The sequence below is a fragment of the Toxotes jaculatrix genome, chromosome 19 (assembly GCF_017976425.1).
Source record: "Toxotes jaculatrix isolate fToxJac2 chromosome 19, fToxJac2.pri, whole genome shotgun sequence".
Taxonomy (NCBI): Eukaryota; Metazoa; Chordata; class Actinopteri; family Toxotidae; genus Toxotes; species Toxotes jaculatrix.
This window is the reverse complement of record NC_054412.1, coordinates 2291555-2318428: the sequence shown is the minus strand read 5'-3', so window position 1 is coordinate 2318428 and position 26874 is coordinate 2291555. Positions and strand designations below refer to the sequence as shown.

The 26874-nt window shown below is 42.4% G+C and overlaps 3 protein-coding genes across 3 annotated transcripts in view; all 3 read left to right on the top strand.

Moving 5' to 3' along the window:
• The first annotated feature begins 842 nt into the window (after positions 1-842).
• Positions 843-7798, top strand: btbd9 (BTB (POZ) domain containing 9). The gene is made up of 11 exons (XM_041063805.1): positions 843-984; positions 1310-1518; positions 1646-2009; positions 2360-2627; positions 2771-2990; positions 3098-3217; positions 3891-4000; positions 4250-4439; positions 4805-4912; positions 5312-5390; positions 5759-7798. The coding sequence occupies exons 2-11, from the start codon at positions 1334-1336 to the stop codon at positions 5951-5953; spliced, it is 1839 nt and encodes a 612-aa protein (XP_040919739.1). The 5' UTR covers positions 843-984; positions 1310-1333; the 3' UTR covers positions 5954-7798.
• A 1085-nt stretch (positions 7799-8883) lies between these two features.
• On the top strand, positions 8884-19368 carry LOC121199281 (AN1-type zinc finger protein 3-like). The gene is made up of 6 exons (XM_041063806.1): positions 8884-9439; positions 12674-12714; positions 14540-14731; positions 15876-15941; positions 16040-16210; positions 16512-19368. The coding sequence occupies exons 1-6, from the start codon at positions 9372-9374 to the stop codon at positions 16664-16666; spliced, it is 693 nt and encodes a 230-aa protein (XP_040919740.1). The 5' UTR covers positions 8884-9371; the 3' UTR covers positions 16667-19368.
• Positions 19369-21902: 2534 nt separating this feature from the next.
• Positions 21903-26874, top strand: part of galnt14 (UDP-N-acetyl-alpha-D-galactosamine:polypeptide N-acetylgalactosaminyltransferase 14 (GalNAc-T14)) — a 140954-nt gene continuing 135982 nt past the window's right edge. The window contains exon 1 of the mRNA XM_041065086.1: positions 21903-22270. Coding sequence (XP_040921020.1) covers positions 22097-22270 — 174 coding nt within the window. The 5' untranslated portion in view covers positions 21903-22096. The remainder of the gene's footprint in view (positions 22271-26874) is intronic.

Genomic DNA, 26874 nt, shown 5'->3' with positions numbered 1-26874 from the left:
GTTTCATAAACTCAGCTCTCATACAGTACCAGGCAAAAGTGGAGATAATTAGCCTCACACTGGCAAACTTTCTGATGGGACTGTTGTATTGGATTGATTGTTTTTCATGAACTGGTTCACTGGAGTGATATTGTACATTTGAATAAGTTTTGATCCAGAGAATATTCAAATTCTAGCCTCAGATAATTGGGCTTGGGTACAAGAAACAATTGTGCAAACCATTAGGCACATTTATTATTGTTGCTGTAGTGCCACCTGTAGGTGAAATGTCAAGAGGTTTACACTGTTGACCAGAGCTGATGTGTGCACCGTTCAGTTGAATTCGGCATTGGTGGATCAAGTATTCAGATCTTTTATTTAAGTAAAAGAAACAAAACCTTTTTGTAAGAATGTGCCATTTCATTAGATTATGTAGCTGATTCATTATAATGTTAGCAGCTTTTTAATGTTTCATTTGGCACTTTTTGTAGCTAATTCTTATTTTATATGCACTGGTATTTAAATGTATTTCAGAGGAGAAACTCTCCCTCTGAAAAAGAACAACAAGGGAGGGATGCCTCTTCCAGGACGGACAGACATACATACATGAAATACATGTTGTGTTTGCAGAATATGGCCACAAAACAGATTTACAGTAGGCTATGGATAATCACAACATTATTAATGATTGACGATTACAAAACTGTATGTAATGTAAAATAGTCCTTCGGCACTTGATGAGTTAAAATAATATTAAAATGTGCACTTTGAAAAGTTGATTTTTCAATCTTCTTTTAAAAACATACTGTCGTCGCAACATTTATTTTGAAAAACGTCTCGACCCGGAAGTGCTTGTCCGTTGAGCTAGAGTTAGTTTCCGCTGGTGTGGTGATGAAAAAATTGTGAATTTGGTGCTTTCATTTTCATGCACAGTGGAAAAGCAGCGACGACTGGTTTATTTTAAATCGTCTTTATTTAAACAGAGGAGTGAATGAGAGCTGCTCGGTAAGTTAAAAACGGAGAAAAGAGGACATATCTGAGCCGTTAGCTAACGTTTGTTCAGGTGTCAAATGTCCGCGACAGCAGCGGCTGTAAACAACACAGCTCGGCTAGTTAACGACGTCGCATATCGAGGATTTTTAGGCTGGTAATTGGGTTGTTTTATTAAAATGTTCACACCACACGCCGTGGAAAATGCAGCAACCTAGCGTTGGTCTAAATTTATTTGCGCCTTCAGTTGCATTTTACGGCATTCTAGTTGACACTTAGCATCAAGTAGCTACGTGCTGTGTGCCTCCGGTTTTAAGTTTGACGTGTTTATTCCTGTCAGATGTGACCGTGGCACTCGTCGACCATGAGTAACAGTCACCCTTTGCGTCCACTGGCCTCCGTGTCGGAGATCGACCACATCCACCTGCTGTCGGAGCAGCTGGGAGCCCTGGTGCTCGGTGAGGAGTACAGCGATGTTACCTTCATCGTGGAGGGGAAGCGTTTCCCGGCGCACCGGGTCATCCTGGCGGCTCGCTGTCACTATTTCAGGTAACTCATGGTCTGGATTTGATCTGAAACTTGTAAGACTGGGACTGGAAATTTTAATGTAGGAAATTTACAGCCACTCAAAAAAAGTTTAAATACTTAAGCGTTTTGCTTATTCTGGCTTCTTTAGGGCTCTGCTGTATGGTGGGATGAAAGAGTCCCAGCCCCAGGCGGAGGTGTGTCTGGAGGAGACACGCGCCGAAGCCTTCTCAATGCTGCTACACTACCTGTACACAGGCCGGGCCAGCCTCAGCTCTGCCCGGGAAGAGGTGCTGCTGGACTTCCTGGGCCTGGCTCACCGCTACGGCCTGCAGCCGCTGGAGGACTCCACCTCTGAGTTCCTCCGCACCATCCTGCACACCAACAACGTCTGCTTGGTATTTGATGTAGCTAGTCTCTACTCTCTGAGCACACTCAGTGCAGCCTGCTGTGCCTATATGGACAGACACGCACCTGAAGTATTGAATTCTGACGGCTTCCTCATGCTCTCCAAGGTAAGAGGTGGCAGGATGATGGAATGGTGTATGAAGAGTTGTAATCAGGATTGTATCTAGTTCATTTTCACATTAGAATAGGCTTAATGCCTTTTTATATCATAAAATATCGTTTGAAACATAAGAATAATCTGGGCAGTAAGACAGCAAAGCGGAGCTCAGCCTTAAATGCAGTTGTGTATGAAAACATCCAGCATATGTCACCTGACACTGTCCCATAAACTTTACAGGCCCAGATATCTTAAAACTACTCTGTTGTCAAGTATTTCATTAAGTGAGAAACTGCAGTCAGTACGTGTTTGGTATTTTTGCCTTAAACAGCTGATTCATTGACATACCTGTGTTTGCAGACTGCTCTTTTGACTGTGGTCAGCCGGGACTCATTTGCTGCCAGTGAGAAGGAGATCTTCCAGGCCTTGTGTCGTTGGTGTCGGCAGCACATGGAGGGGGCTGACACACAGGAAGTGATGTCGGCAGTTCGGCTGCCACTCATGACCCTGACGGAGATGCTCAACGTGGTGCGACCATCCGGCCTTCTGAGCCCAGATGACCTGCTGGATGCCATTAAGACCCGCTCTGAGAGCCGCAACATGGACCTTAACTATCGGGGAATGCTCAGTCAGTGCTCTTACTGCTCCACCTGCTTATTGTTATCATTACTACTATTATGAATCACATCAAATTTTAATCAATTAGTTTATTCCTTATCTTTCTATATGTATTATCTGTGTATTTTATTCCTTTCTTTTCTGGGGTTTCAGTACCAGAGGAGAACATCGCCACCATGAAGTACGGAGCTCAGGTGGTGAAAGGCGAGCTGAAGTCGGCGCTGCTGGATGGAGACACCCAGAACTATGACCTGGACCACGGCTTCTCCAGGCATCCCATCGAGGAGGACGGCAGGGCTGGGATCCAGGTCAAACTGGGCCAACCGTTCATCATCAACCACATCCGCCTCCTGCTGTGGGACAGAGACAGCCGGTAAGACAAGCTTGTCTCACTCTGCTAAGACAAACAAAAAAGTTACAAACTAGCAAAGTGGGATTTGAATATTTAACATAGATTTTTTTATTTTTTAATTGTATAAGGTCATACTCCTACTACATTGAGGTGTCCATGGATGAGCTGGACTGGGTGCGTGTTGTGGACCATTCCAAGTATCTCTGCCGCTCTTGGCAGAATCTGTACTTCACACCACAAGTTTGCAGGTAAACCAGAGCTAAACCATTTGGCTCCCAGTTCAGTTACACCAACTGAGCGATTAAGGAAAAGTTGACTTTGCAGCACTTTAGCATGTTCACGTTGCCTCTTTACAAGAAAACCAGTTCTGACATCTTGCCAGGCTGAGATTTTGGTGGCAGGACAAGTCAAAACAAACTGATTCCATCTCTGTAATTTTTTGCCAAGTACAAAGGGCTCGTCTGTGTTCTGTGTACATAGCAATTACATTGTGTTTTGAGATTGTTGCCCGTGGTTGATTTGGATTATATTCTCAGTTTCTACAAACCACACTGATGTTTGCTTGGCAGAGGAGAGAAGAATATTTTCAGGCATTTCTCTACAGTAGTGTGGTACTGCCTGAGTTCAAACAGGCTTGTTCTCACCTTGTCAGACAAATCTAGGTAAAGTTGGAGACACTCCAGATTTGGAGTAACGTGTTGTGGGCATGCCTGGTTTAAGATAACAGTGTGTAAACATCCAAACGGATGTCAGAACATATGAGTCAGGCCTGGAGTGCAGTGATGGTCCTGCTCCATCATTCCTCTAAAAAAATGCTGCTAAATCCTTCATGTCAGTTTTCTCCGGGTTGTTTAAAGATTGGATTATAGGTGGTTGCTTTTCCTGCTCACTCACATCTGATGCTTTTTCTTTTTGTCTCAGGTATGTTCGCATTGTGGGAACACACAACACAGTCAACAAGGTCTTCCACCTCGTGGCTTTTGAATGCATGTTCACCAACCGCCTGTTTACCCTGGAGAATGGACTTGTGGGTGAGTTGTCGAAACCGAGTCTTCGCTGCACTTGTAGTCTGTTTCCAGTGAGTTTGTGCCTTTGATGCTGAAGCATTGTGTCACATTACATTGATGCTTTATCTCTGATTTTTACTCGAAATATTTGTAATTTAGATATTTAAAGCTTCTATGTTTGCACTCACTCTGTTCTTAAATGTTAAGCAGCTAAATACCAACCATGCGGACAAATGCAAAAGGAGTCTCTAAACCTGTGCTTCACGTCTGCAGTGCCTGGTGAGAATGTGGCAACCATCGCATCCTGTGCCAGTGTCATCGAGGGTGTGAGCCGTAGCAGAAATGCCTTGCTCAACGGTGACACGCGGAACTACGACTGGGACTCTGGGTACACCTGCCATCAGCTGGGTTCTGGAGCCATCGTCATCCAGCTGGCTCAGCCCTACTCTATCGGATCCTTAAGGTAAATATGGCCACATTGGATATGGACATGATTCAAAAAGGAGCTAACCGGTAACCATAACTGGTAATAAATCAAGCTTTTGTTCTTTATCCCATAATTACAGTAGAATCAGTGGCAAACCTTTATTTGCAGTTTTAGTGTAACATCATAGGTTGAAGTAGTAGAATCTGGATATGAGCATTAAGTCCATTTATTTTACCAGATACAAACTAAAACTGTGACAGTGTGACAGAGAAAGTTGCAGTTGTATTTTTCTTCTGTGTGAAATTTACCCACTATTTATTGCAGCATTAATCAAAATGGTCAACACCATCATTTCCAGATGGTCATGTTTAATTTTTTCTCCCTTTGCTGTGTCTGATCAGGCTGCTGCTCTGGGACTGTGACGAGCGCTCCTACAGTTACTACATTGAAGTTTCCACCAACCAGCAGCAGTGGACGAAGGTGGTTGACCGCACCAAGGTGGCATGTCGGTGAGGCTCCTGCTTCTTCTTTGTTTACTTCTTTTTCCATGCCTTGATTTATTCCCACTTTTCCTCTTTTTACCATGTTCTGTGTACACATTCTCTTTTAAAAGCCTGTTTCATTATAAGGAACCAGATGTATAATCCAGCTACTGTTGATTGAGCCTTCATTTCTGACAGATGTGTGTTTAAATAGCTGCCGCTCTTGTAGTTAGGTAGACTAACAGAAAACTCCAGGTTTACTGTTAAACCTTTAACAAACTTTTGCTTTAAAGTCAATAATAAAGTTAATAATCAGGAAGATGTGATCATAGTAGACATGCATGGTGTAATTAAAACATACCCACAGAGATAAAGTCAGAATGTTTCACGTCTTTGTTGTGATGTTTTTACTGCTGTCTCTTACAGATCGTGGCAGACCTTGAAGTTTGATAAGCAGCCCGCCTCCTTCATCCGTATTGTTGGGACTCACAACACTGCTAATGAGGTGAAAACACTGCTCACCGCGGTTGTCAGACTTCTCTTTTGCTTCTTTTTCAATACTACAGAGAACCTAAAACCATAAACTAAATCTGTATTAATGTGTGTTGTTGGCCCCTTTTTGCATAGGACCAATATTTCGCTCATGATCCATCAGCCAATTTGATCTTTCTCAGCCACTTTCCAATAAACCACTGGGCACCTGAACTGTTTTAATATCTTCCTGGATAAATAGAGGAAACACAGTATCTTAACTGCTTGTTACCATCACGAGTTGCTGCTGAAATGCACAGACTTTCATGTCACTAGTAGAATTGAAGTCTTATCTGTGGTGGTGATTTTTCATGTTAGTGTTTGACGGTTATGTCTCTGCAGGTGTTCCACTGTGTTCACTTTGAGTGTCCGGCCCAACTTGACACAGAGGTCAATGAAGGCAGTCCGGGCCTGTCCTCGTCTGACTCGGGGGCCACCTCCCAGCAGCCACGGCCCCACCGACCTTCGCGCACGCACAGCCTGCTGCCCTCCCAGCCATCTTCCACCTCATCATCGTCCTCACAGTCCCATCATTAAGAGCACCGTTACCACCGTGTTGGAAGGTGCTGAGAGGAAGGGAGACCTCTGAATGCCATTTTGCACAGCCTTCATCATCCAGACTGCACTTCTACAACGCTGCTAAAGGCGATCGTCTCATTGTCATAACCCACAGTCCTTCTGTCATAAGTGCAACATTAGAGACTGGTTTATCTGTAGCAGCAGCATTTAGGGCTCCAGTCTTCCCAGTTTTGAAGCTGAAAGTTAGATATTACATCCACTGGCTCATACATTTTTGTGAAGGTACTTTTTTAGCTACTAAGATTCAAGTTTTTTTATCCCTTCAAAATCAAGTGGAGTCTTCACTCCTCCAAAGATGAGGCACACACTGAAATGTGGTTATACTGTACCGCCAAAGAGCAGTAAGACCAGGGTGGGGGTGGAGGGTTGCTATCTGAATTTTACAAGTTAATATTTCCAAAAGAAATGGATTTTATCCTTAAACAAGCTATTTTTTTAAGAAACTCTCTTAAAAGGACTCTACTCATTTTTCATACCATCGAGCTAACAGAGTAGCAGTCAAGTATTTTTCAAACTTTGGAATTAAATTCTTGAAAGGTTTGCCAAAGCTGTGGAGCTAATGCGTTCTGTGGCATTTGTATGCAAATTGCTCTTAAACCAATTATGCATTTGCATATTAAGTAGTAGCTGTTGAGTATTTGTTGACAGGCTTTCACACCCAAAACCAAAATCTGTGGTCCTTATCTGGTGTGACCTTTTGATAGTTAAAATTTATACCTCAAGAAAAACCTCACTAAAACTAAGACTAGATTTGATTAAGTGTCTTAATTTAGTATTTAAGCACTTGAATAGCTTAGCACAAATGATTGGGGAAATCAATTAGGTTGTTGAAAATTGGAGCTGAGAGGCTCGGACCAAATTGTGTATGCACTACGGCTGCCTGGAACAAAGTTTATATACTGTAGACACACGAGCAGCTGTTTATTGGCACTTTATTTTACTCAAGTATACAGAAGTAAAGGTTGCAGCTTGGATCTTTTGACTGAAATACAGGGGTGCTGGATTTGGTATCTTTCTGTTTGTATGTTAAATTAATTTGGTTTGAGCTGTGTTTTTGTGTTTTTGGAGGTTTGTTTTTAAATTAAGCTAACAGTGCTGTGGTTTCCCTTGTGTCCTGATGTTGCACTTTTGAGTTGTCTCTGAAAATATCCTTTATTTGAAACCTTTTGTGTGATGTTAAATAATCTGACATACCTAACTACCCTGGGTGAAACACTGACGTTTCTATGAACCTCTTTACTCATCCCATTATGTATTTTAGAAGATTACACATTAGTTGGATGAAGTCTTCTTTAATAACTAACCAGAGAACTGAAATAGGGCTTTGTTCAGGTTACACTGTAATGTAGAGAACACACTCCCCATCCCCCATCTAACTTTATATATGTGTATAGTTTTACCTTATATATATATATTTGTTTGACCATTGTTGTGTGATTGCATTTCACTGCCTCTTGTTCAGCATATTGCCTGTCAAAATGTGATTATGGAAACAGCTGACATTTATTAATGTCCATAGCTGTGAGGGGTCACACCTGTCCGCTTGCCTGAATCACTACAGTTAAACCTGGTGGAGGTCTATGATACAAGCAATACAGTGATCTCTGTCCTCTGTTTAGTCTTCTGTTACAGACCAGCAGTGGTGTTTGATCAGTCAACATGTTGTTGTTTATCCTGCTTCACTCACTCATGCCCTTCTAGCTCTTTGGGCTATGTTGATGTGTAATTCTGCCCTAGGACCTGTTTTTTCTTTGTCATCAATCATTTGAAAAAAAAAAAAAAAACTTCTTCTTTTGAAGCTCACGTAGCGTCTTTGTCTTGTTTCTGTTGCCCCAATAATTGCTTTGTTGTTTGTCTAAGGTTGCAGAAACAGCAACCAAGAGTTTTTAACAGTGGGACAGAAGAACATCAGATGTAGGAAGGTGATGGATAGCAAACCCGTTGAACTGATGTGGAAATAGTCTTAAGTTTTTTTTAACCTATGTGGAATTTGTATACAGTAGCAAGTGATCAACAGCATAATTATTATCAAGCATTTTCACGGTTCACTCTCACTTCTCTCATCAGTGTTATTTCATGGTGCAGCTGCTTTCAGAGAAAATGCTCCAGTAAACTCACTGTACACTTCCTTTGCAGCCCCAGAAAGCAGACAGACCAAGTTAGGGACAATCTGGGAAACATTCAGCAGACGTAGCCCTCGGGCGGTGGTGGAGGCCAAATTACAGATGATAGGTCTTAAATTCATTCGTTCACCTGAAACAAACTGACCACAAACAAACTAATACATACACAATGCACAGAGAAAACAGGGGGGTTAGTAGCCACCGCTCATTTTTGCCTTAAGACCATATAGAGAGTTAACCTCACCCTGTCCGCTGACATATGGATATGGAGATGCTGTTGAATACCTGTGCAAAATCAGCATTTTAATGTGAGGTGGACACCGTCTCTCAAGAAGTTTCCTTTCACTACACAACAGCTGTATATAAAATGTCAGCCCCCCTGCTTGATGAAAATGATAATGGTGTGGTGTAATCCTATTTCAGGTTCATTTTATTTTCTTTTGTTAATTACAAATGTCGAGAGTTAAGACTTCACTGTAATCTGGTAAAACGGATTACAGCGCAGCCAGCGATCAGAGCAAAGTCAGGCCCTTGTACATTCTCGCTTTCTACTCAGTTTAAGTGAATAGAGCCACTCGTTTTTTTATTTTTGTGTTGTTTTTTTTTTGTTTGTTTTTTAAACTAAGATTCAGTCGTATACATTTACATGTCTGTTTTTTTTTTTTTTTTTTTTTACAGCACCTTCGTTTCGTTGGGCAATATTGACATTTCTGGTTTGATGGACGCGTTTCCGGCCCAGCATACTTCGTGCCAGCGACGTGTGAATAGGGGTGGTCCTGAACCGTTGCGAGGGGAAGGCCTCGGTCTATCTATTTATTTTTTCTTTTCTCGTACCCTCCCACGTATTTAACGTCGCTCTAATTGTATTTTAACTGTATTGGCGGACAGCTGGAGATTTTTCTAAGCTGTTTGGTGTCGAGTGAAACACCGGGCGCCCCCCCCCTCGTTTCGTTTGTTGGTCGTAACATCCGAACGTCCAGCTGATTGCTTTGAGTGCCGTTCAATTATTCCAGTTCAAACTGAGCCGTTTTGTTTCACTTAACAGGAGGTTTTTTCTGCGGCCGGAACGGCTCGAGTTCGCCACCTTTCTTTGACCGACTTGTGGACTTTAAAACGAAGAGGAGATTTATCTTTCTTCTTTTTTTTTTTTGTCTAACTTGAGTGTCGGATCGTTTTTCCTCGCTGAACGACCAGGCCCCGGTCTCATCCCCAGCCTCGCGTTTCCATATCGGTTTTTTTTTTTGTTGGAAGTCATGGGAGACACCAGTGAACGAAGCAAACCTCCGAGTCTACCTCCCCGGTGTCCCTGTGGATTTTGGGGGTAAGTTTTAAACCTGATATAAACTAGATTAAACCCGCTATCTTGACCGGAAAGGCAAATCCGGATGAAATATGTTCAACGGATTCAATTAGTCCAAACCCATTGTTGTTGTTCTGTTGTGCAGGCCGAGGGTGGGGGGTTGGGAAGTTGGCTAATAAATAAACCTCGTAGCTTGAAAACTAATCGAATTTCCGCCGTTTTTTTTCAGACGATAAACCCACTTTCGTCGTCTCAAACCACGGCTGTTAATTTTTTTAAGCGAGCGGTATCGTGTTTTAAGTCGATTTGTAAACCCAGGAGGTGGCGTACCCGAGATAGAAAATGATTTATTGCCAGCAGGTTCCTTTTAAACCGGCCCTGTTTTCTTGAACCACCTCGAAGAAAAGCGGTAATAACACGATTAGCACGTTACTCTGGTCAAATCCTCAGACTGAGCCGTGCAGATAAACCCGTTTGGGTCTTTTTCTCAGTCATTTTCACAGCCTCAAACGCTCGGTCTTGTCAAGTGGTGGATGTGTGTTGCATACCGGATGTGATTCACTGATGTCTCCTGTGTTACCCCATAGGAAAAATGACTACATCTAACCTTTAATCTATTTAACAGCGACACTCAAACATGACCCACCGATTCTTCTTATAGGAATCTAGCTAAATCATAGCAGGTAACCAAATTAATAAGTAATTAATAATAAAACAAAAATAATACAGTGTGAATGAGGTTACTGTCATCTCGTTACCGGGCACCTGGACACACTATAAATCCCTGTAAGACCTGCTTTAACGGATTGTTAGTGATTTTAACTTCATTCTGTATGAAATGCAATCAGAAAGATAACAGCTCTGTTTTGAGGTATTATCAATACAGAGCATTGTCATATGACTTGTCATTTGATTACTGGTCCCCTCCCCCAAGCCCCAGCCCCCCAGTTGCCTTCATTTTGTGGTGTCCAGCAAGCAAACTGGAACCAGTAAACCCACCTGTCAATGTCAGGTGACACAAATGGCAGCTTTGTGTGTTTATGGTGCTGCCTGCTCAGAATAACACCTGGCCTGGGGCTGCTGGATGGCCTGTCCTACACAGGCTCTTCACACATGTCACTGAAACTCAAGGCCTCTTAAACGCATCTTGAAAAAGGTTACGAACAGCATGGTGAAGGACAGAGTTCAGTGTTGGAGCTCTTGGCAGTATCAGTGACGTGTCTCCCAATGCTAAATACTGTAATTTTTTTTTTTTTTTTTGTAGTTTAAGCAAGATTACAGTTAATTTAATCATTGTTTTCCCACAAAACTGAATTCATGTCATTGTTCAAAAGCAAAAATCAAATAATATTAAGGTAGAGTGTACATAGACAAGCTAAACGTATGCAGGTTTTATTTCTAATGAAAGGCTGCTCTGTATTGACACGACAAACTTGTCTGTACTGGCTAATATTGGATCATATATCAGCAAGAACTGCGAGAAGTAGTGAAAATACTTACAGCCTCAGTTCAGTCTTTTTACAGGGTTCAAGGTTAATGTTTTGTTTTTCCTGTATTGTCTTATCTGTGATCATTTTTTCCACCCTGCATGTTGCTATCTGATGAACCGGATGTGTTTTAAGAACCTCAACAAGATATTTTACTTGGATGTAGTACTATTTCTGCAAGCGTAATCAGATTCCTATCTAGACTCCAGTCTGTTGTGCCTCATGACTAAATGAGTCTTGATTTCTCACTTGCCTGGTGTAAAGTGCACGCTCTCTGCATAATTATAGCTACATAAAGGATATTTTTTGTCTCCTTATTTAGGACACCTTATTTGGATAAATTCAGGTTATCAGTTTTGCTTCTAGTAGCTTTATTGAATACCAGGTGATGCTAAGATAAAACAGTCTCAAGATTAGTTTTGTATTATATACAGATCTTGGGTTGCCTAGCCAAATATATATATAATATATCCATCTGTTTATGTAAATGGATTTTACTGTGAAAATCTGGTCGTACCTCTTTTGAAAAAGTAAATTCCCATTTTGTCAGTTTTTATTGTATTGAGCAGATTGTTGTTGCACGTTGTCATCACCAGTTTATTAGCTATGAGAAGTCCAACAGTGCTGTAGTAAATGCTGTCTTTGAAGCCTCCCGTGTTCAGTTTTTGTTGACATTGTGTCGGAGTGTTTGTTGATTCAACTCGCCGCGGTTAGTGGTGTTGCATTATACTGGACTGCTGCATCACAGTCTCTAATATTTGGTCCGGCTCACATTTGTAAGTGGGGTGGACAAAACAGCAGAAGCACTTTTCTAAGTCTGTATCTTCAGTTGTGTAATTATAGCAAAAATATGATAATGACAGATCTGGGTCACCACCAGAGTCTAATCAGTTGTTCCGTTGTCCAAGGCCTGTCTGTCCACATAAATTTCATTTACAGATAAATTAATAAATCTTGGTGACACACAGAGGTAAAGACTTTAACAGGTGAGACACATCGCCTCCTTGGTGAGGGTGAAAACAGTCTGCACAGGCTTGTCCTGCCGCATTAGTCGCATAGCTCCTGTCGGAACAATGATGTGAATACCCTACGGAGTTCCAGCTTCTGTTGACCATTGACAGGACTCACAGCTGACAGAAATGAGCCGACCTGATGTATTGTGGTGGTATGAACATTAAAGAGAGGCCCAGAAAGTGAGGGAAAGACGTCACATACCTGGAGGCAGATAAGTGCATTTCCAGAATGCTCAGTGTTTTAAGGTTAAAATCAAAAGTTTAAAGACTGAAGTCCCCAGAGGGTCGCTCGTTGATGAACCTGTCCATTGATCTGAAATGAACTGTGGAACTGAAAGGTCACACGCAGGGTCTTTCTGACTGTATTGTAGCCAAAACTGAGCAGTACGGTGGCCATTTTAGGACATCTCATGCACACCATGTCAGACTCACCTGTATGTTTATCATCTTTAGCTGGTCTTCGTCAGTCTCAGCTGAACTTTGAGCTTAATGCACGTGAGCTATTGGGACGGTCCCAGTCTGATGGAATCTAGGCTTATCATTTTCAAATATATGCATTGTTTGCCTGTTCAGAGGTGTGGCACATGGGTGTTCAATCATCAGAACAATAGGGTACCTGGAACTGATTTGAGCTAAACCCAGCATTAGTGACGTTACAGCTAAAGCTGTCCTTGTTTACATTTAGCTTTGGGTTCATATAAGAAAAAGTTGTCTCAATAGGTCAGTAACATTTATGCTCTGCCCTCTTTTCTCAGGTCCAGTAAAACCATGAACCTCTGCTCCAAATGTTTCGCTGGTAAGTCTCAAGAACGAAATAACCTTTGTGTCCTGGTCGCCATCTGGATACCACCCAACAGCATTTCTCAGCCAAGAGTTCAAAAACAATATACAAGGTCATGAGCCAAAAAAAAAAGTTCAGATTGAAATCACAAAGGTTCGTCTTGCTGCCACCTGAGGAACATGCAGTGCAACTGCCCCTTCCTGGGTTTAAATCTTGTCTGCTGATAACAGAGAAATCATTATTACCATATGGTCTCTTCATGGCTGGATTTTTCCCCCTTAATAAATGTCATATGCAGCTAAAGTCAGAATGATTTTACCGTGGGAGATAATCGCTGTGTTTGTAAAATTGCTCTCTCGTTGTCTGGCAGGTGACCAGCTGTCAGTTGTTGTCTTTCCTGTTCTGAAATTCAGTTTGTCGGCCAAAATTGTACAACACATAAATCTGAGATGTTAAAAAAAAAAAAAAATCTGGCTGCTCAGATGTTTGTCATTATATCAGCATGTTTGTGCATCAGTTGCCTCAAATGTTTCGCCTGTAAATCGTATAATTGTTATTGAGCTGCACAGTTAACTGATGCAAATGACCAAATGTATTCATGCTTTCGAGAATGAAATCAGTAATCAGTCCCCGACGTTGTCTTTGAGGTTTACTTTCTGCTGATTACCTTGTCACATATAAACGGGGGGAAACGGTTGCACATTTGGTTTTTCTGTTAAGTTGCTTTTTGGCAGCAGAGCTGTTCTCTCTGACAGCCTGGGACACAGCTAGCAGCAGCTTGAGGCTAGGTGTGCCAGCTGACTTCAGTTAGGAATGCTAACAATCCTAAAATAGTCATTTGAGGAAAATGGAAGGACAAGTGTAAAGTCTCAGGGCAGAATCAGATGTGCAGTTGGAAAGCGTGCCAGTGAGTCTTCGTCTGGTCGCAGCATTCAGTGTTTTGCTCCCTTGAATGTCGAAAGTTTGTTTTTCTGCTGCTGAGACGTGTCTGATAAAGAAAAAATGCCCAATTAAAGTTTGAAAATGTCAAGGTATGCATTAAGTTTTCTCAATGTCGCCTCCAGTCTGGTTTGGGAGGATGGGTTGAGGGTGCACTGCAACCCCCGTCGGTAGCCATGGCAACCAGCGAGCATGGCAGACAGCGAGGACCTAAGGGCCCGGCTTTGAGTCTACCATCGCAGACAGCAGTAACGCTCAGAATAGACTCAATACACATGAGTACGGAGGCTGAGCAGAAGTGGGTTAGCCCACACGTGGAGGAGAAACTAAAATCTAGGCTGACCTCCCTCACCCTCCCCGGGGGCAAAACAGTAAAGACGAGATCCTCATGGATCAATAACGTCTGAGATCATCATTATATGGCAGGTTCAAAGTGCAGCTCAGCCCGATGCTTGTCATGTCTTTCTCCAGCGAAATCGTGTTTCAGTTGGCAAAGTTAACTTGAATGCACCAACAAGGATGGGTTTTTCAAACGGCTGTGTTCTCAGCTGCTCGGTGATTGTAGGTAACGAGGGCTGCAGCTGACCATTTTCACTTTGGATCGGTGTGTTGATTATTTTCTTGATTAATCATTTGGTCTGTTTGTCAAAGATCTATGCTACTGCTACATAAAAGCTGTTATTACAGACAGGAAGAGGAGGTTTGGGGTGTGCAGCTGTATCTTTGTGCTACACACTGTAAACAGGTGCATCAGTCCAGATTTGAGTGTTTTGACTGTTTCTGTGTGTTTCTGTGTCGTCTTCCTTTTCTTCTCTTCCTCCCTCTCTGCCTGTATCTGTCTGTTTCCCTGTGCTGTGTTTACATCTCTCTCTACTCCCTTACCTACTGTCCTTGATGGTAGACATCCAGAAGAAGCAGCCAGGGGAGGACTGCACCTCCAAGCCCATCCAAAGCACTGGGAGTAGCCAATCACCCGTTTTCAGTAGCGAGACGAGCAGTAGCAGTAGCCAATCCCTATTGTCGTCGCCGCCCTCCAGCTCTGAGCAGCCGTCAGCTGAAGAGCCCTCGCCCACATTTCCCAGCACGAGGGAAGGTAAGATGGGACGACCAGTGTTTTTTCTTTTTATGGTGTTCACATGGAGGGAAACCAACACTCTGCTGCTTGACCCCTGCTTCATTTCAAATTTGGGCCGATATGAATTCTACAGTAAAATATTTATCTCCAAATTGAAAAACAGCACAGGTTATCTGTGGAAAGCAGCTGATAAAGAAGGAACTGTCTGCTCCTTTTGTCTTTAAATCCAGTGGGAAAGTACAGAGACACACACGCACACACACAGAGCAGGACAAACAGGACATTCAACTGCTTGAACCAAGGAAGTATAATTTAATGTGAAGTGCACTGCAGAACTAAGCCAATCATGTCATGCAGGAATTCTCCCAACAATGGCTGAGCTCGAGACTACGTCAGCGGTGTTTTTTCAGACATATCAGTGTGTAGTGTGAGTCTTTGAGCGTGGACCTGTTGTACGAGCACAAACCTTCTTCTTCTTGCTTGAATCATAAGAAAGATACAGGAGTGAGTCTGAATATTGCTTTTTGACACTCAGCTACAAGAGCATTAGTTACCCAGTACAAAGTGACACATGGCGCAAGGACAAGTGGACATCACACACAGTTCATGATGAAAGCAGAGAGCACACATTTCTCTGTGAAAGAATTTCATTTTTCAAATCTGGATGCCTTCTACATTTACCGTGTACATCTCTCTACAGCAAACCTTCATCCAAAGCTTTGGAAAGTACTGAAATTATCTAGTGCCGCTGCATAATTAAAGTATTTTAAGAACATTTAAATTATCGTTTAGTATTAATTAACATCTCCTGCTTTGGAGTAGAAAGTATTTTTGTTACTTTGCTGCTTCTAGAGATAAAAAGGACTTGAAAACATTTCTCTCAGTATCATCAAAAACATGATTTCTGGTACCTGCAGACATTTACAGCTGATACTAATGAAGTCACCCGTCTTCATTTACAGTTGGAACTAATGTGGAGGACTTTAATGCTCAATAAGACTCCTCACAATGCTTTTGTTCTTCTGATAGCACTAAATTAAAATACACTCTGCTTTTTCTTCAAGGCTGGTGCATAACACTGTCAGTACATATATTGTCATTGTATGGTGGCTTTGGATGTATGGTGTGGGAATAAAACACTTGTCCTCTCCTCCATCTGCAGGCGTGTCGTCCACAGAAACAGCCCAAGGAACACTCTGCACACCCACAAAACGTCCACGAGAATCAGGTACAGTCAACACCCCCCCACCGCCCCTTTCTGCCAATAGCCCAGTGTGACCTGTCCCACTTTGAGCGCCATCTCTCATCCCTGCCGTTTGTTTTCAGCCTCGGGCTCAGAGAGCGAGGCGACGCCAGAGAAACGGCCTCGGACAGACGAGAAAGAGGGGAGCAGCGAGGAGGCCCGCGGGACGCCCAAGCAGAAGAACCGTCGGCGCTGCTATCGCTGCCAAACCAAACTAGAGCTGGTGCAGCAGGAACTGGGCTCCTGCCGCTGCGGTCAGTACCAACACTTCAGCATGGCTTTCAGTCATCATGACGCCATGAGCAAAGTTATACTGATGCACTGAGCTTCACTTTATAATTACATTTTTTTTCATTACCTAAATTCTTTTTACTCTAAATGGAACGAGGAAAATCCTGCAAATCCATAAGACACTTATTTTTGTGCGTTTGTGTTTTGGAGTAGGTTTGGAGAGGTAAAACCACTGATGATGTTTTCTCCCGTACAAAGCGGGAACAGCAGAACATTTATAAGGGTCACTTCCTCCCTCACCACGTTCTCCTCTTTCCCTCCCAGGCTATGTGTTCTGCATGCTTCACCGTCTACCCGAGCAGCACGACTGTCTGTTCGACCATCTGGGCCGCGGGCGCGAGGAGGCCGTCCTCAAGATGGTGAAGCTGGACCGCAAGGTGGGCCGCTCGTGCCAACGCATCGGGGAGGAGTGCTCCTGATTGGCCACACCGTGACCAGCCATCCAGTTAGAGATGAGGCGCTTACAAAGAGGAGGAGGAGGAGGTGATGGAAGGAGAGCAAGGAGGAATGACAAATGGGGTGATGGGTGGGAGGGGGAGGGTGGGAGGGAGGGAAGAAGAGGAAGAGGGGAGGGAGCACGGTCGTAACATCCTGCATCTGACCCGACGATTCTGGATCTGAGCTTGACGCCGCCCTGTTGCCGTCCTGATTTCCTGCCTGGAGCGTCTGTTTGGACTCTGGCTCTGGACGAGGCAGCTCGGGGCCAACAGGGGGCCAAGTGGCTGTTCTGCGGAGCCACATTCAGTATCGCATGTTCACACACACAGCCTTAACCCCACCTCCCCCCTGTCTTTAGAGGAAGGATGCCGCAGAGATGGATCCCGTCAGTCGTACATCATGCACAGCTCCGCTGTTTCTCACCATGGTTTCCTCCTCTTTGCTCACGCTCCTTTTTTCAGAACAGGAAGTTATGGAAGATGAACTGTAGCGTTCGGCTGAACTGATCCGTTTGGATTCTCATTCAACAGTTATTGGTTGTTCTTTTTTTTTTTTTCCATTTCTTGGTCACGGGTGAGGGGTCCAGCTCTATCCCACGACCAGTCCTCAGGTCGTCATCAAGGGGTTGGAGTATCAAACCTGTAACCCCGCCTTCCTCTCTTCTTTTTTTTTTCCTTCCACCAACGTTCAGGTCCATGCACAGCATCACCAACCATGTTGTGCTCGTGTATGGTACCAGCAACAGTGTATTTGTGCAGGTGTGAGTGTGTCATTTGGTCATGTGAGGCAGTCCAAGGATGCTGTCATGGTTTGAGTTTTTTTTTCTTTTCCTTTTCTTTTTCTTTTTTTTTTGTTGTGTGGCCGTCATGGTGATTAGCTCGTTTTTACTGCTTAACCACGGTGTCGTGGAGGACAATACAGCCAATCCCTGCCTCTGCTCACATGGACTGTTGACAAAAAGAAAAAATACAAATAAATATTAAAAAAAAAAATAAAAATCACACTAATGGACAAGAGTAACTCAGATAAATCCTCTGTGTAGCAGATCCTCTTCTCCCTCTTTCCCTCTCCTTTTTCAGTTTACTGAGTGGTACTGTTGTTCTTGATGCATAAGGGAGAATATGACTGAATTTTTTGTATTCAAATGAATAGTTCTTCGCCAAAACGCCATGTGTTCATTAAGAAAAACAAATAATCCAAAGTTCATCACGGATTGTTTCTACAGACGATCAATCAAGAGTTCTAAACTGAATACATAAATTACTTCCTACCCTTTAAATTGTTCTATAATTTATTTCTTATTTTGTGTTTTGTGGGTAGGATTGGGTGTCTTTCAAATTTCAGATCGGGGATATCTGTTTGGAACATAATCCTTTAAACATGAATCGATTAAATCGAAGAGAGATGGGTTCGTCCCACAGTTTAAATGAGTGATGTCATATTGATACGCAGCACGAGTGAACGTTGGTGCTACGGCCGAGAAATTAACCAAATGCTGGTTGACTTGTAGACATTATACACCCAGAAGCAAACAGAAAAACAGTAATCAGTAAAATAACACCGGCCATGTTGGTCAGTTGACTCTTAACTCGCCACTTCAGCAAAGTAACCAACCATAGTTGGTTCTCTTCTGTTCAATGTTTCTATTAATGAACCTTATTTAGGTCTAAGACCAGATGTGCACTGACTTCTGCTGGTCCATCATGCATGTTTTGTTTTTCCCTGTTGGATCCAGTAGAGGTCGTAGATCTGTTGACATCACTGTTGCAGCTCTCAGCTGCGTTTGGCTGCAGAAATAACATGTGAATTCTCAAATTGAGTGGTTTTTCCCTTTCTTCATACCTTTTTGTTTCGTCATCGTTTCCGACTCCGCTCGTAATCAGCCTTCACAGTCTGACGGCTTGGACTCTGTGCTGTGCATATTGTTCAGTTCTCTTCCTTTCCTCTCCTTAAAGGGCTATTCTACCGAAATCAACCTTTTTGTTTGTGACTTTGCAGAAGCTGACATTTTCTCCTTCAAATTGGAATTTTTTGTTAGCTTATTTTGGATGTGATTTACAGTGTGGGCGTATTAAAAGGTATGAATTGCAACTTCTTTAATACAGGTGCGGGACTCCATTAAATGCACTTTTCAGAATTGCAGAAAGTGCAGTTTGTATAATTTTTTTTTTAAACATGAAACAGTAGATTTCCTTGAATGGCAGGAAAATTAGAAAATGACTTGTTTTTTCTTTTTTTGCAAAATAACTATGAAAATGTTGATTAAGGTGGACAGCCCTTATAACCAGACACCACTTAACTATGCTAATCCTCATGCACAAGTTATTGTTTCTTCTCTCCCTCATCTCTCACCCCCCTCCCCCTCCCGTCTTCTTCAGTGAGAACACAGCGAAGGATAAAGGGAGTGTGGAGAAATGTCATGGCTGGTTCTTATTTTGGTATTTGAATATTTGAAAAAAACTTGTTCCTTTTTTGAGTGCTAATGAGAAATGGAAGAAATGGAATATCTTTCTGTACCTTTTAAAGAAAAAATTATTTAACCTTATATCAGTTTGAGTTACTTACACCCTAGCATAGAGTGGCATATTTAGTTAAATGTATAAAAAAAAAAAGCAAGAACATAATTCTGTCCTATTTTCTCCTTTAATTTTATCGTGTTCCATTTTCTGCTGAGGAAAATAAACTGGATTAGAGGATGTGGTGTGTGTTAACATGTGTTTTTCTTTCTCTCATATTAACATTTGTTTGAAATTAAAAATAAACCAGAAACGGAATTCATAATATCCATCACAGTTCATTATTAGTATATAAAACGTCAAACAGAATTCAAAGTAATGTGGGTCATAATCTCAAACCGCCACATATTTAAGTTATTATATATGTATTATGTTATATTATATATTTAAGTTAATCCCATTTTGATATTAAAACACCACCAAAAGGTGATTGTGAAATTTGCAGCACTGCAGGTCAAAACTATATATTTCCTAACACAAAATAAAATAAGGGGATGCAAAGATACTGGCTAGCATTATCACTGCACTTCTGACAAACAGCCTTCACCATAATATCAATAAATACGTCATTTAAAATTCAAAAACAGAGCATTCTTATTGTGTCTGCAGTGATGAACTGAGGAAGACAGTAACGGCCCGTCTGAATAGTTTTTAATTTCTGTTTCTGGCAGTAAGATCTGTCGATGAGGACTGTGTTATATGGTTGAAAACTCACGAGCAAACAAGTAAGGGGAGCTTGAGTTGACACAAAATGGAAATGCTCATGTAAGACAAACACCTCAGCCAGAACTTCAAACTGTAACAGCAACATGACCACAGAGACGCTGAGGTGAGACTGTTTTCTCTGCTGCAGTTTCAGAGTGTTTTACTCAGAGTGAATCTCACTGGTTGAATTAACAGGTACAGGTGAGGTCGAAGGGAGGGGCGGGACCTCAGTGTGAGTTGCCAGGTTTGTGGTTTTTCCGCAGAACGTTGGTTAATGTGATAAAGAGGGAAAGGTTGGGGGGGCCACTCGAGTAAAATCTGGCAACCCTAAATTTAAACCCTTGTTGACGAGCGGCAGCTTGGCGGGAGTTTGTGCGGAAACGGTAAGTGTTTGTTGTTTAAATGTTTCAAATGTTACAGAATCGAAAACGTCCTCACTGGAGAAAATGAACAGCGACTCATGTTATATTTAAATCTCCGCGGTTATGTGCTGTTTGATTGGTTTGTGAGGCGAAAACAGCTGAGCGTAGCGAACAGTGTTCTGTAATCAGCCCGAACTTCTTTCAAATTATCTGGAGAAATATGTCGCGTTCAATGCCCCCCTCCCCAGTCAGAGCAGAGCTCTTACTGCGTGTGTGTCAATAAGACATGAGCATTATTTATAAAGTACATTAGCCACAGTTTGTCCAGCTGATTTGTTTGTTAATGCCAGGCATCAGTTTATTTTGAAAATCCTGGGAGCGGGAATCTGAGCAGCACAGAGACACAGGCAGGTGAGCTCTGATGTCACAGGCAGGTGAGCTGTAGGCTCTCGGGTTAGAGATTCCTAATGTTTGTGGTGATTTGGAGTTAAAACTAGGAGTCTGACCTGAATCACGATCTGAGCAACGTGGCGTGAAAGTTGTTAACACGATGAAGTGACTCAGCGTGGATCAAAGCTCGTGTTGGAGGTGTATTAATGAAATTCAGTGTTCAGCCACATCAGTGTTTGTATCGAGGGGAGTTTGCTTAAAATGTTTGTGCTCTTTCTAATTCCTTCAGCTTTCAGTTTGCACCTAAAACATGTTTGATGTTTGTAAAACTGATATATACATATGTATATATTCCTCCTAAAACTCTTATTACAGTGAAAATTTATGTGCTCATTGCACTTTAAGTACATTTTGCTGAAGTAAGATAACTTGTTCACTTTGAGTGGGAGTTACCTTTTGTTCTTGTACCATGGAGATGTTGGGTTTTGTTATTGTGTTTTTGAGACTGATTTGTTTTAGTTTCCGTGAAAACACCTCAGAGAAAATTAGTTTGTTTTGAAATTTGTTGACACTGCACACAAGAAACTGGCTGGACGTTACTCTGCTTAAACACTAGATGGCGCACTAAGACAGTAAAGAGTAAAGTAAAGGTTTCACCTCAGGTTCAAGTCTCTCACATAAGAAGAATTGTTTTTATTTGTGTTCCACGTGTTTTATTAATAGTTCTAAGATGGAACCACCTGATAATTTGTTGAAATAAAATGTGGGATAACTGACTTCATCATCCTGTCACCCTGTCTTGTGAGTTTTTTTTTTCTCGGTTGTTCTCTTCACCTTTTCTCTCCCCCTTCCACTATAACGCGTACACTCCCAGGTAAACCAGGTAAAGTTAACCTAGGAATATGTCACATTTACTAAAGTAATTGATTGACAGAAAATTGAGAACAGTTAATGATTGATTGTACTGTTGTCGCTCGGATTTTGTCTTCTTTTGTCTCTTCTCTGGTTCTTTTGTATTCTGTGTTCTGTTCTGTTCTGTCGTACTTTGCTGGAGTAGTTGTGGGTGTCGGCAGGTGGAGCTCCATGCTCTCCCATTCAAACCTTCAGGAGGGTCCAGGACTCCCTCAGCGAAACACACTGATTCACGCACACACGCAGACACACGCGTGCACGCGCACACGGCTGTCAGGCGTGTCAGAGAAGCGCTCGAGCCTCTGTGAGTTGAGAGAGAGAGAGAGAGAGAGAGAGAGAGCGTGAGAGGGAGCGCGCGCTCTGTAGTCGGTGTTTTACCGTCAGCGGGACCGGACAGACTTGTGTGGTGTTAGTTAGTGCAGCTTGGCTGCTCAGTGAGCTTGTTTTATTTGTTTCCTGGCTTCTGTAAAATGGGCTTCTGACAGCAGCCGGGCTGCGGGCGCCGCCGGCTCCTCCTGACCGGAAAATGAAGCGTCTCTGTCGGAGGCTGGCGGTGGCCGTGGCGGTGCTGGTGTGGCTGGGAGCGCTGGTTTACCTGCTGGTGCTGAGCCGGAGGAGGCTGCCGGAGCTCGGTACCGGAGCAGGAGCAGGGGGAGGAGGAGGAGGAGCAGCGGGAGGCGGAGAGACAGCGTACAACCAGGTGAAGTAAAGATACAACCACCTCTCCTGCTGTGTGAGTGTGCGCGTGTGCGCGGGCACGAAAATAGCTATAATATACCTGTAGGGACTTTCAGTGTCTGTGCAGTCAGCGGTCACACTGTAGACGAAGTTCCTATAATAAACCCATAATATCGCTGTAAAGGGACTTAAAGTGAATCAGTAATTCTGTGTGAATCATTATTGGTTCGTTTTTGGTTGTTTTATAGCGTTTACATCCCAGAAACACTTGTAGTTTGGCTGCGTTGTCTGTGTAGTTTTGTCCCAAACCTCAAATATAGTTTGTGATACACTTTTTACAGAGAAGTGTTGCGTGTGTGTAGATGCAGCTATCACCATGAAGAAGTAAAGTCTTGTATTTGAAATGTTACATGAATAAAAATAAATTAGCATCGAAGTTTACTCATGTTAAAAAAAAAGAATGGAAAAGTGTTTCATTCAGTTGTACTAAGCTCAGGAGCAACTAATTGGCGCTAATGAGTAACTTGAATTTTGAAGATGAAATTCTTCAGCCGCTGTGCAGCTTTGGGTCGGATACATTCAGTGAAGTAAAAACCACAAAACTTCCTCTGAAATGTAGGCTAGTTAATAGGTCTCACGAAATGAAAACCAAATGTAGCTGAATTTGACCAATAGAGCAAAAATCCTAAGAAATTAAATGTGTAGAAGAACTTATTTTCTCTCTCTTGTGTTTTTTATCAGCTTCCAATTTAAAGGAAATCAGTATCAGTGAAGATTTACACTAGATATTCCTGTTAAATCCTACAATATTCCTGTCAGCAGCAGCTCAGCTCTATAGATTGTGGTGTGACATGCAACTTATTTTTAATTTCCTAAGATAAAACTATAAGTGCTGTTCCCATAATAACCAAATAATATAGTCATACATCCACCATCGGGGCTTTTATCATTGTATTAATTCATTATCAGATTTCTGTGGCTCCTTTGAAGATAATTAGGTTCATTTTGGACCCGGCTTGGTGTCTGTGCCCAGTGTGCACTGCAGGATGTCTGTTATGCAAAAAGACCCGCAGCATGTTAACTGTTGCTGGTGGGCTAAATTGTATTGATCCTGCCTCTCTTACCTTGTTTTATTGAACTACAAGCACATACACACAAACTCCTGGAAATCCCTCTTTATCGGTAAATTGTGAGATGAGAGACAAACCTCACTTTAATATAATATACTCATGAAGGTTAGCAGCATGTTCTGCTGTAATGAAACTCACTCACACATGAATTAGGTATCAAGACAAGAGATTTTGAAATAGAAACACCATTGTATCAGTGAGTGTGCAATGCTTTTCTGTGTGTGTGTGTGTGTCTTAGAGAGGACTGCTGCATATTCAGCTCCTCCATCACACACCGAGACTCAGTCGTGTGCATCAAAGTGACAAGTGTTTATGTAGACAACAGAAACATAAATTCTGCAAACAGCTGCATGTAAAATCTGATAGTTCTCCCCTCAGCTCAGTTTCCTTACATATATGTGCATGTTTGTGAATCACAGGATTATTTGTTCTGTTGATGAATAGCATGTTGTGACCTCTGACCTCTCTGGGCTCCTTGTTAATGGTTGCTTGTAATGTGGGTGATCTAGGAGCAGAAGCTTGCCCTGTGAGTCGCTGTGGATACGAGCATCAGTTAAATGTGCTTCTTATTGACACAGCAGACCAGTGATACTCCACTACAACACTGCTGCAAAACATGAAGCCAACTTCTGAAGAGCAGCCGACAGCTGCAGCCAGTTATTAAAAAGAACTGAGCTTGGCCCCGTAACAGTTCTGAATATTGACTCAGGAGGCTGGGCTCAGATGCAGACTCGAGATGCAGATGTTGTCAGGTTGTAGTGAGGTAAAAAGGGATGGCACTGGCAGTCCGTCGGACTGAAATAGTTTTTGGAGAAAATTTGTTAGAAACAGGATATTTGTGAAAAACAGAGAATCCAGTCAGTAAAAGTGTAATAACTATGTGTCAACAAAGCTCTTAAGACATAAACAAGAAGAGCCACACTTTGTATGAGTAGGAGGTGTTTTTCAAATGGTGGATAATTCAGGCATTGAAGCTTAATCTGCTGTTGCTTTCATTGTAAGTTGACCTGGATACGATCCTCAGCTAAATGCCTCAATATGAAATTTGAAATTTAATTAAACTACTTCAGTTGGAGGGGTGGAAACAGCTGCGACCACTTAGCCGATCAAGAGGAGTAGAAGAAGGAAAAAAATAAAAGACTGTCTTGTCTTGTGTGGACTTGTACTGTGAGATGTGAGCCCACAAGCTAATGAGAGAATCTCTATTCATTCTGCAGGACAGAGTGTGTGTGTGTGTGTGTGTGTGTGTGTGTGTGTGTGTGTGTGTGTGTGTGTACGTTAGTGAGTGAGTGTATCATCTTCAAGTCAGGACACACCTCAGTTACACCCTGTGCCAGACACAGACTTGGCAACTTAATCCTACAGTTTTTCCCACCCAGTGTAAAACTGTGGGATCAGTCAGCAGGTACAGCCCACCTTGTGTGATCATTACCATGCACATAGTCTGTTCCTGTCATAAAAAATTGGGCCCTTTCTGGTGCAGTGGTATATTATTCAAACACAAGTTGAAACCGGAGCATCAGGGAAGTGATACAGTCTTAATTACAGAAAAGGCAGTTGAGCCAAAAGCAGACGTTTTTGTAAAAACACAGGGGGATGAATCTGCCGAGCTGAAATGTTCCAGGAAAAGGCAAAAGGACCAAAACGTGTCGCTCCGCGGGTCTTTATTTTTACTCAGAATTTTATGGTGGTACAGCTAAAAAACTGGAAAAATGCAAATGGTTCTCATCCAGCATATGTTCCTGTGATTATACACACTTGCATGTAATCAGATGTTGTTTACATGGGCTCTTACCATCCTTATTGGCCTAATTACAGCACAATCACATTATTAATGTGCATGTAAATGTGATCTGTGGACGCGTTGGACAGCTTGCAGGTGAGGGTGTGTGGAGATGTGCGGCAGTTTGTAGCTCGTAAACCTTCAGGAGTTTAGTTATTTTTCCTCTGAAGGATCCTGTGTGCGTTTAGGCTACATGTGTGACTGGTATAAAAAAATCTTTCTCATGTGTGAGAAAGATGTGTGTTAGTTTTGTCAGCAGTTCTGTGCACCATTCAAATGCTAATTCAGAATTCCCATTCCTCACAGGATTAGCCAGCACCCCTGTTTACCTAGCACGACTACTTCCTGTACAAGGAATGGTACTCCTGTTTGCACACACACACACACACACACACACACACACACACACACACACACACACACACACACACACACACACACACACACACACACACACAGAAGTACTTATATGCAGGATCACACCCTCATCTGCATGTGCACACAAGAAAAATGGTAGTTCTTCCACAGAGGCAGGAAAACACATCCACTGACACACAAACATTGAGGCAGCCTTTGAAGCGGCATGGCTGGAGTGTGCCTGTGTCCTCCGGCAGGTTGGCAGGGGGTCTTTATGGAGTTTCTGCCTTCAGAAGTCCAAACATGAGAGAGGAAACGATCTGTTGAATTCAGAAGGACACTCTGCCTCTCTGTGTGTACTCTGTCTCTGTGTCTCTGCGTCTCTCTGTAATGGATGAATCTCAGCTGTCCCAGGGCAAGTGTTTGGTCGGGTTTCCTCTGATGGACCAGACAGAAACAATTAGACATCATGCAATTCAAGGAGTTACAGCTACTTTATGGATGATTCTGCCTCTAAATGATAAGAACATCGCTTCATGTAGCACTTGGCACTGGGTATGACTGGTACCGCTGCTGCCTGACACATTACAAACTCACCCTCTCTGACTCTAAGTTTGTTGTGCTCGGTTGTTTGATTTGTTGGTTTCTGCTCTGTTTAACAGATATAAATAAAAGTAATGCCTTGATTCTGAACCACACATTTATTTAAACAGGCAACGTTTTGACATCAGCTGGAAGTTTGTGGGGTCCAGATTTTCTCAGGATTTCAGTTTCAAAGGGCTCGATTGATGGATTGGGACTGAAACGTCTGATCCAGTGAACTCAGGGTTTCAGTCTGTAGGTGTTTTTTTTTTTTTTTTCCACGTTTCCCTCCGTGTTGAGGTCTGCAACTCAACCAAAGCAGAGGAGATTGATGAGCTTGACATGTTTGGGCTAGTTCCCAGTGCATTTTCTCATCATACTGCAGGTTCAAGTCAGTATTACTGTTAATATTAAAATTACGAGATGATATGAAAAGCTTGCCCTCTGGTGTTGGCATTAACACATTCGGTTGTGGGTTAGATCCATATTCATGGAGAATAGAACGAGAAAAATATGTTTGTCAGGTTGTGGAGGTTCTGTTATTTTTTGTGTGTTTAGCTTGTGAGAATTTTTGTTGAACAGGACAAATTGAGTCACTTTCTGCCCCTTAATGAATCAGTTGCTGGTTGATCCTTGGATTCAGGAAAAAGCATTGTGTTCGCTGCTGGTCTCAGGAACTTGGGCCAAAATTTCAGGTTAAAATAAGATGTCACGTTAAAATAATTTTGTCTGAAGTTGGCTGGTTGAAAAACTCTCACTGCATCCGGTCTTTCC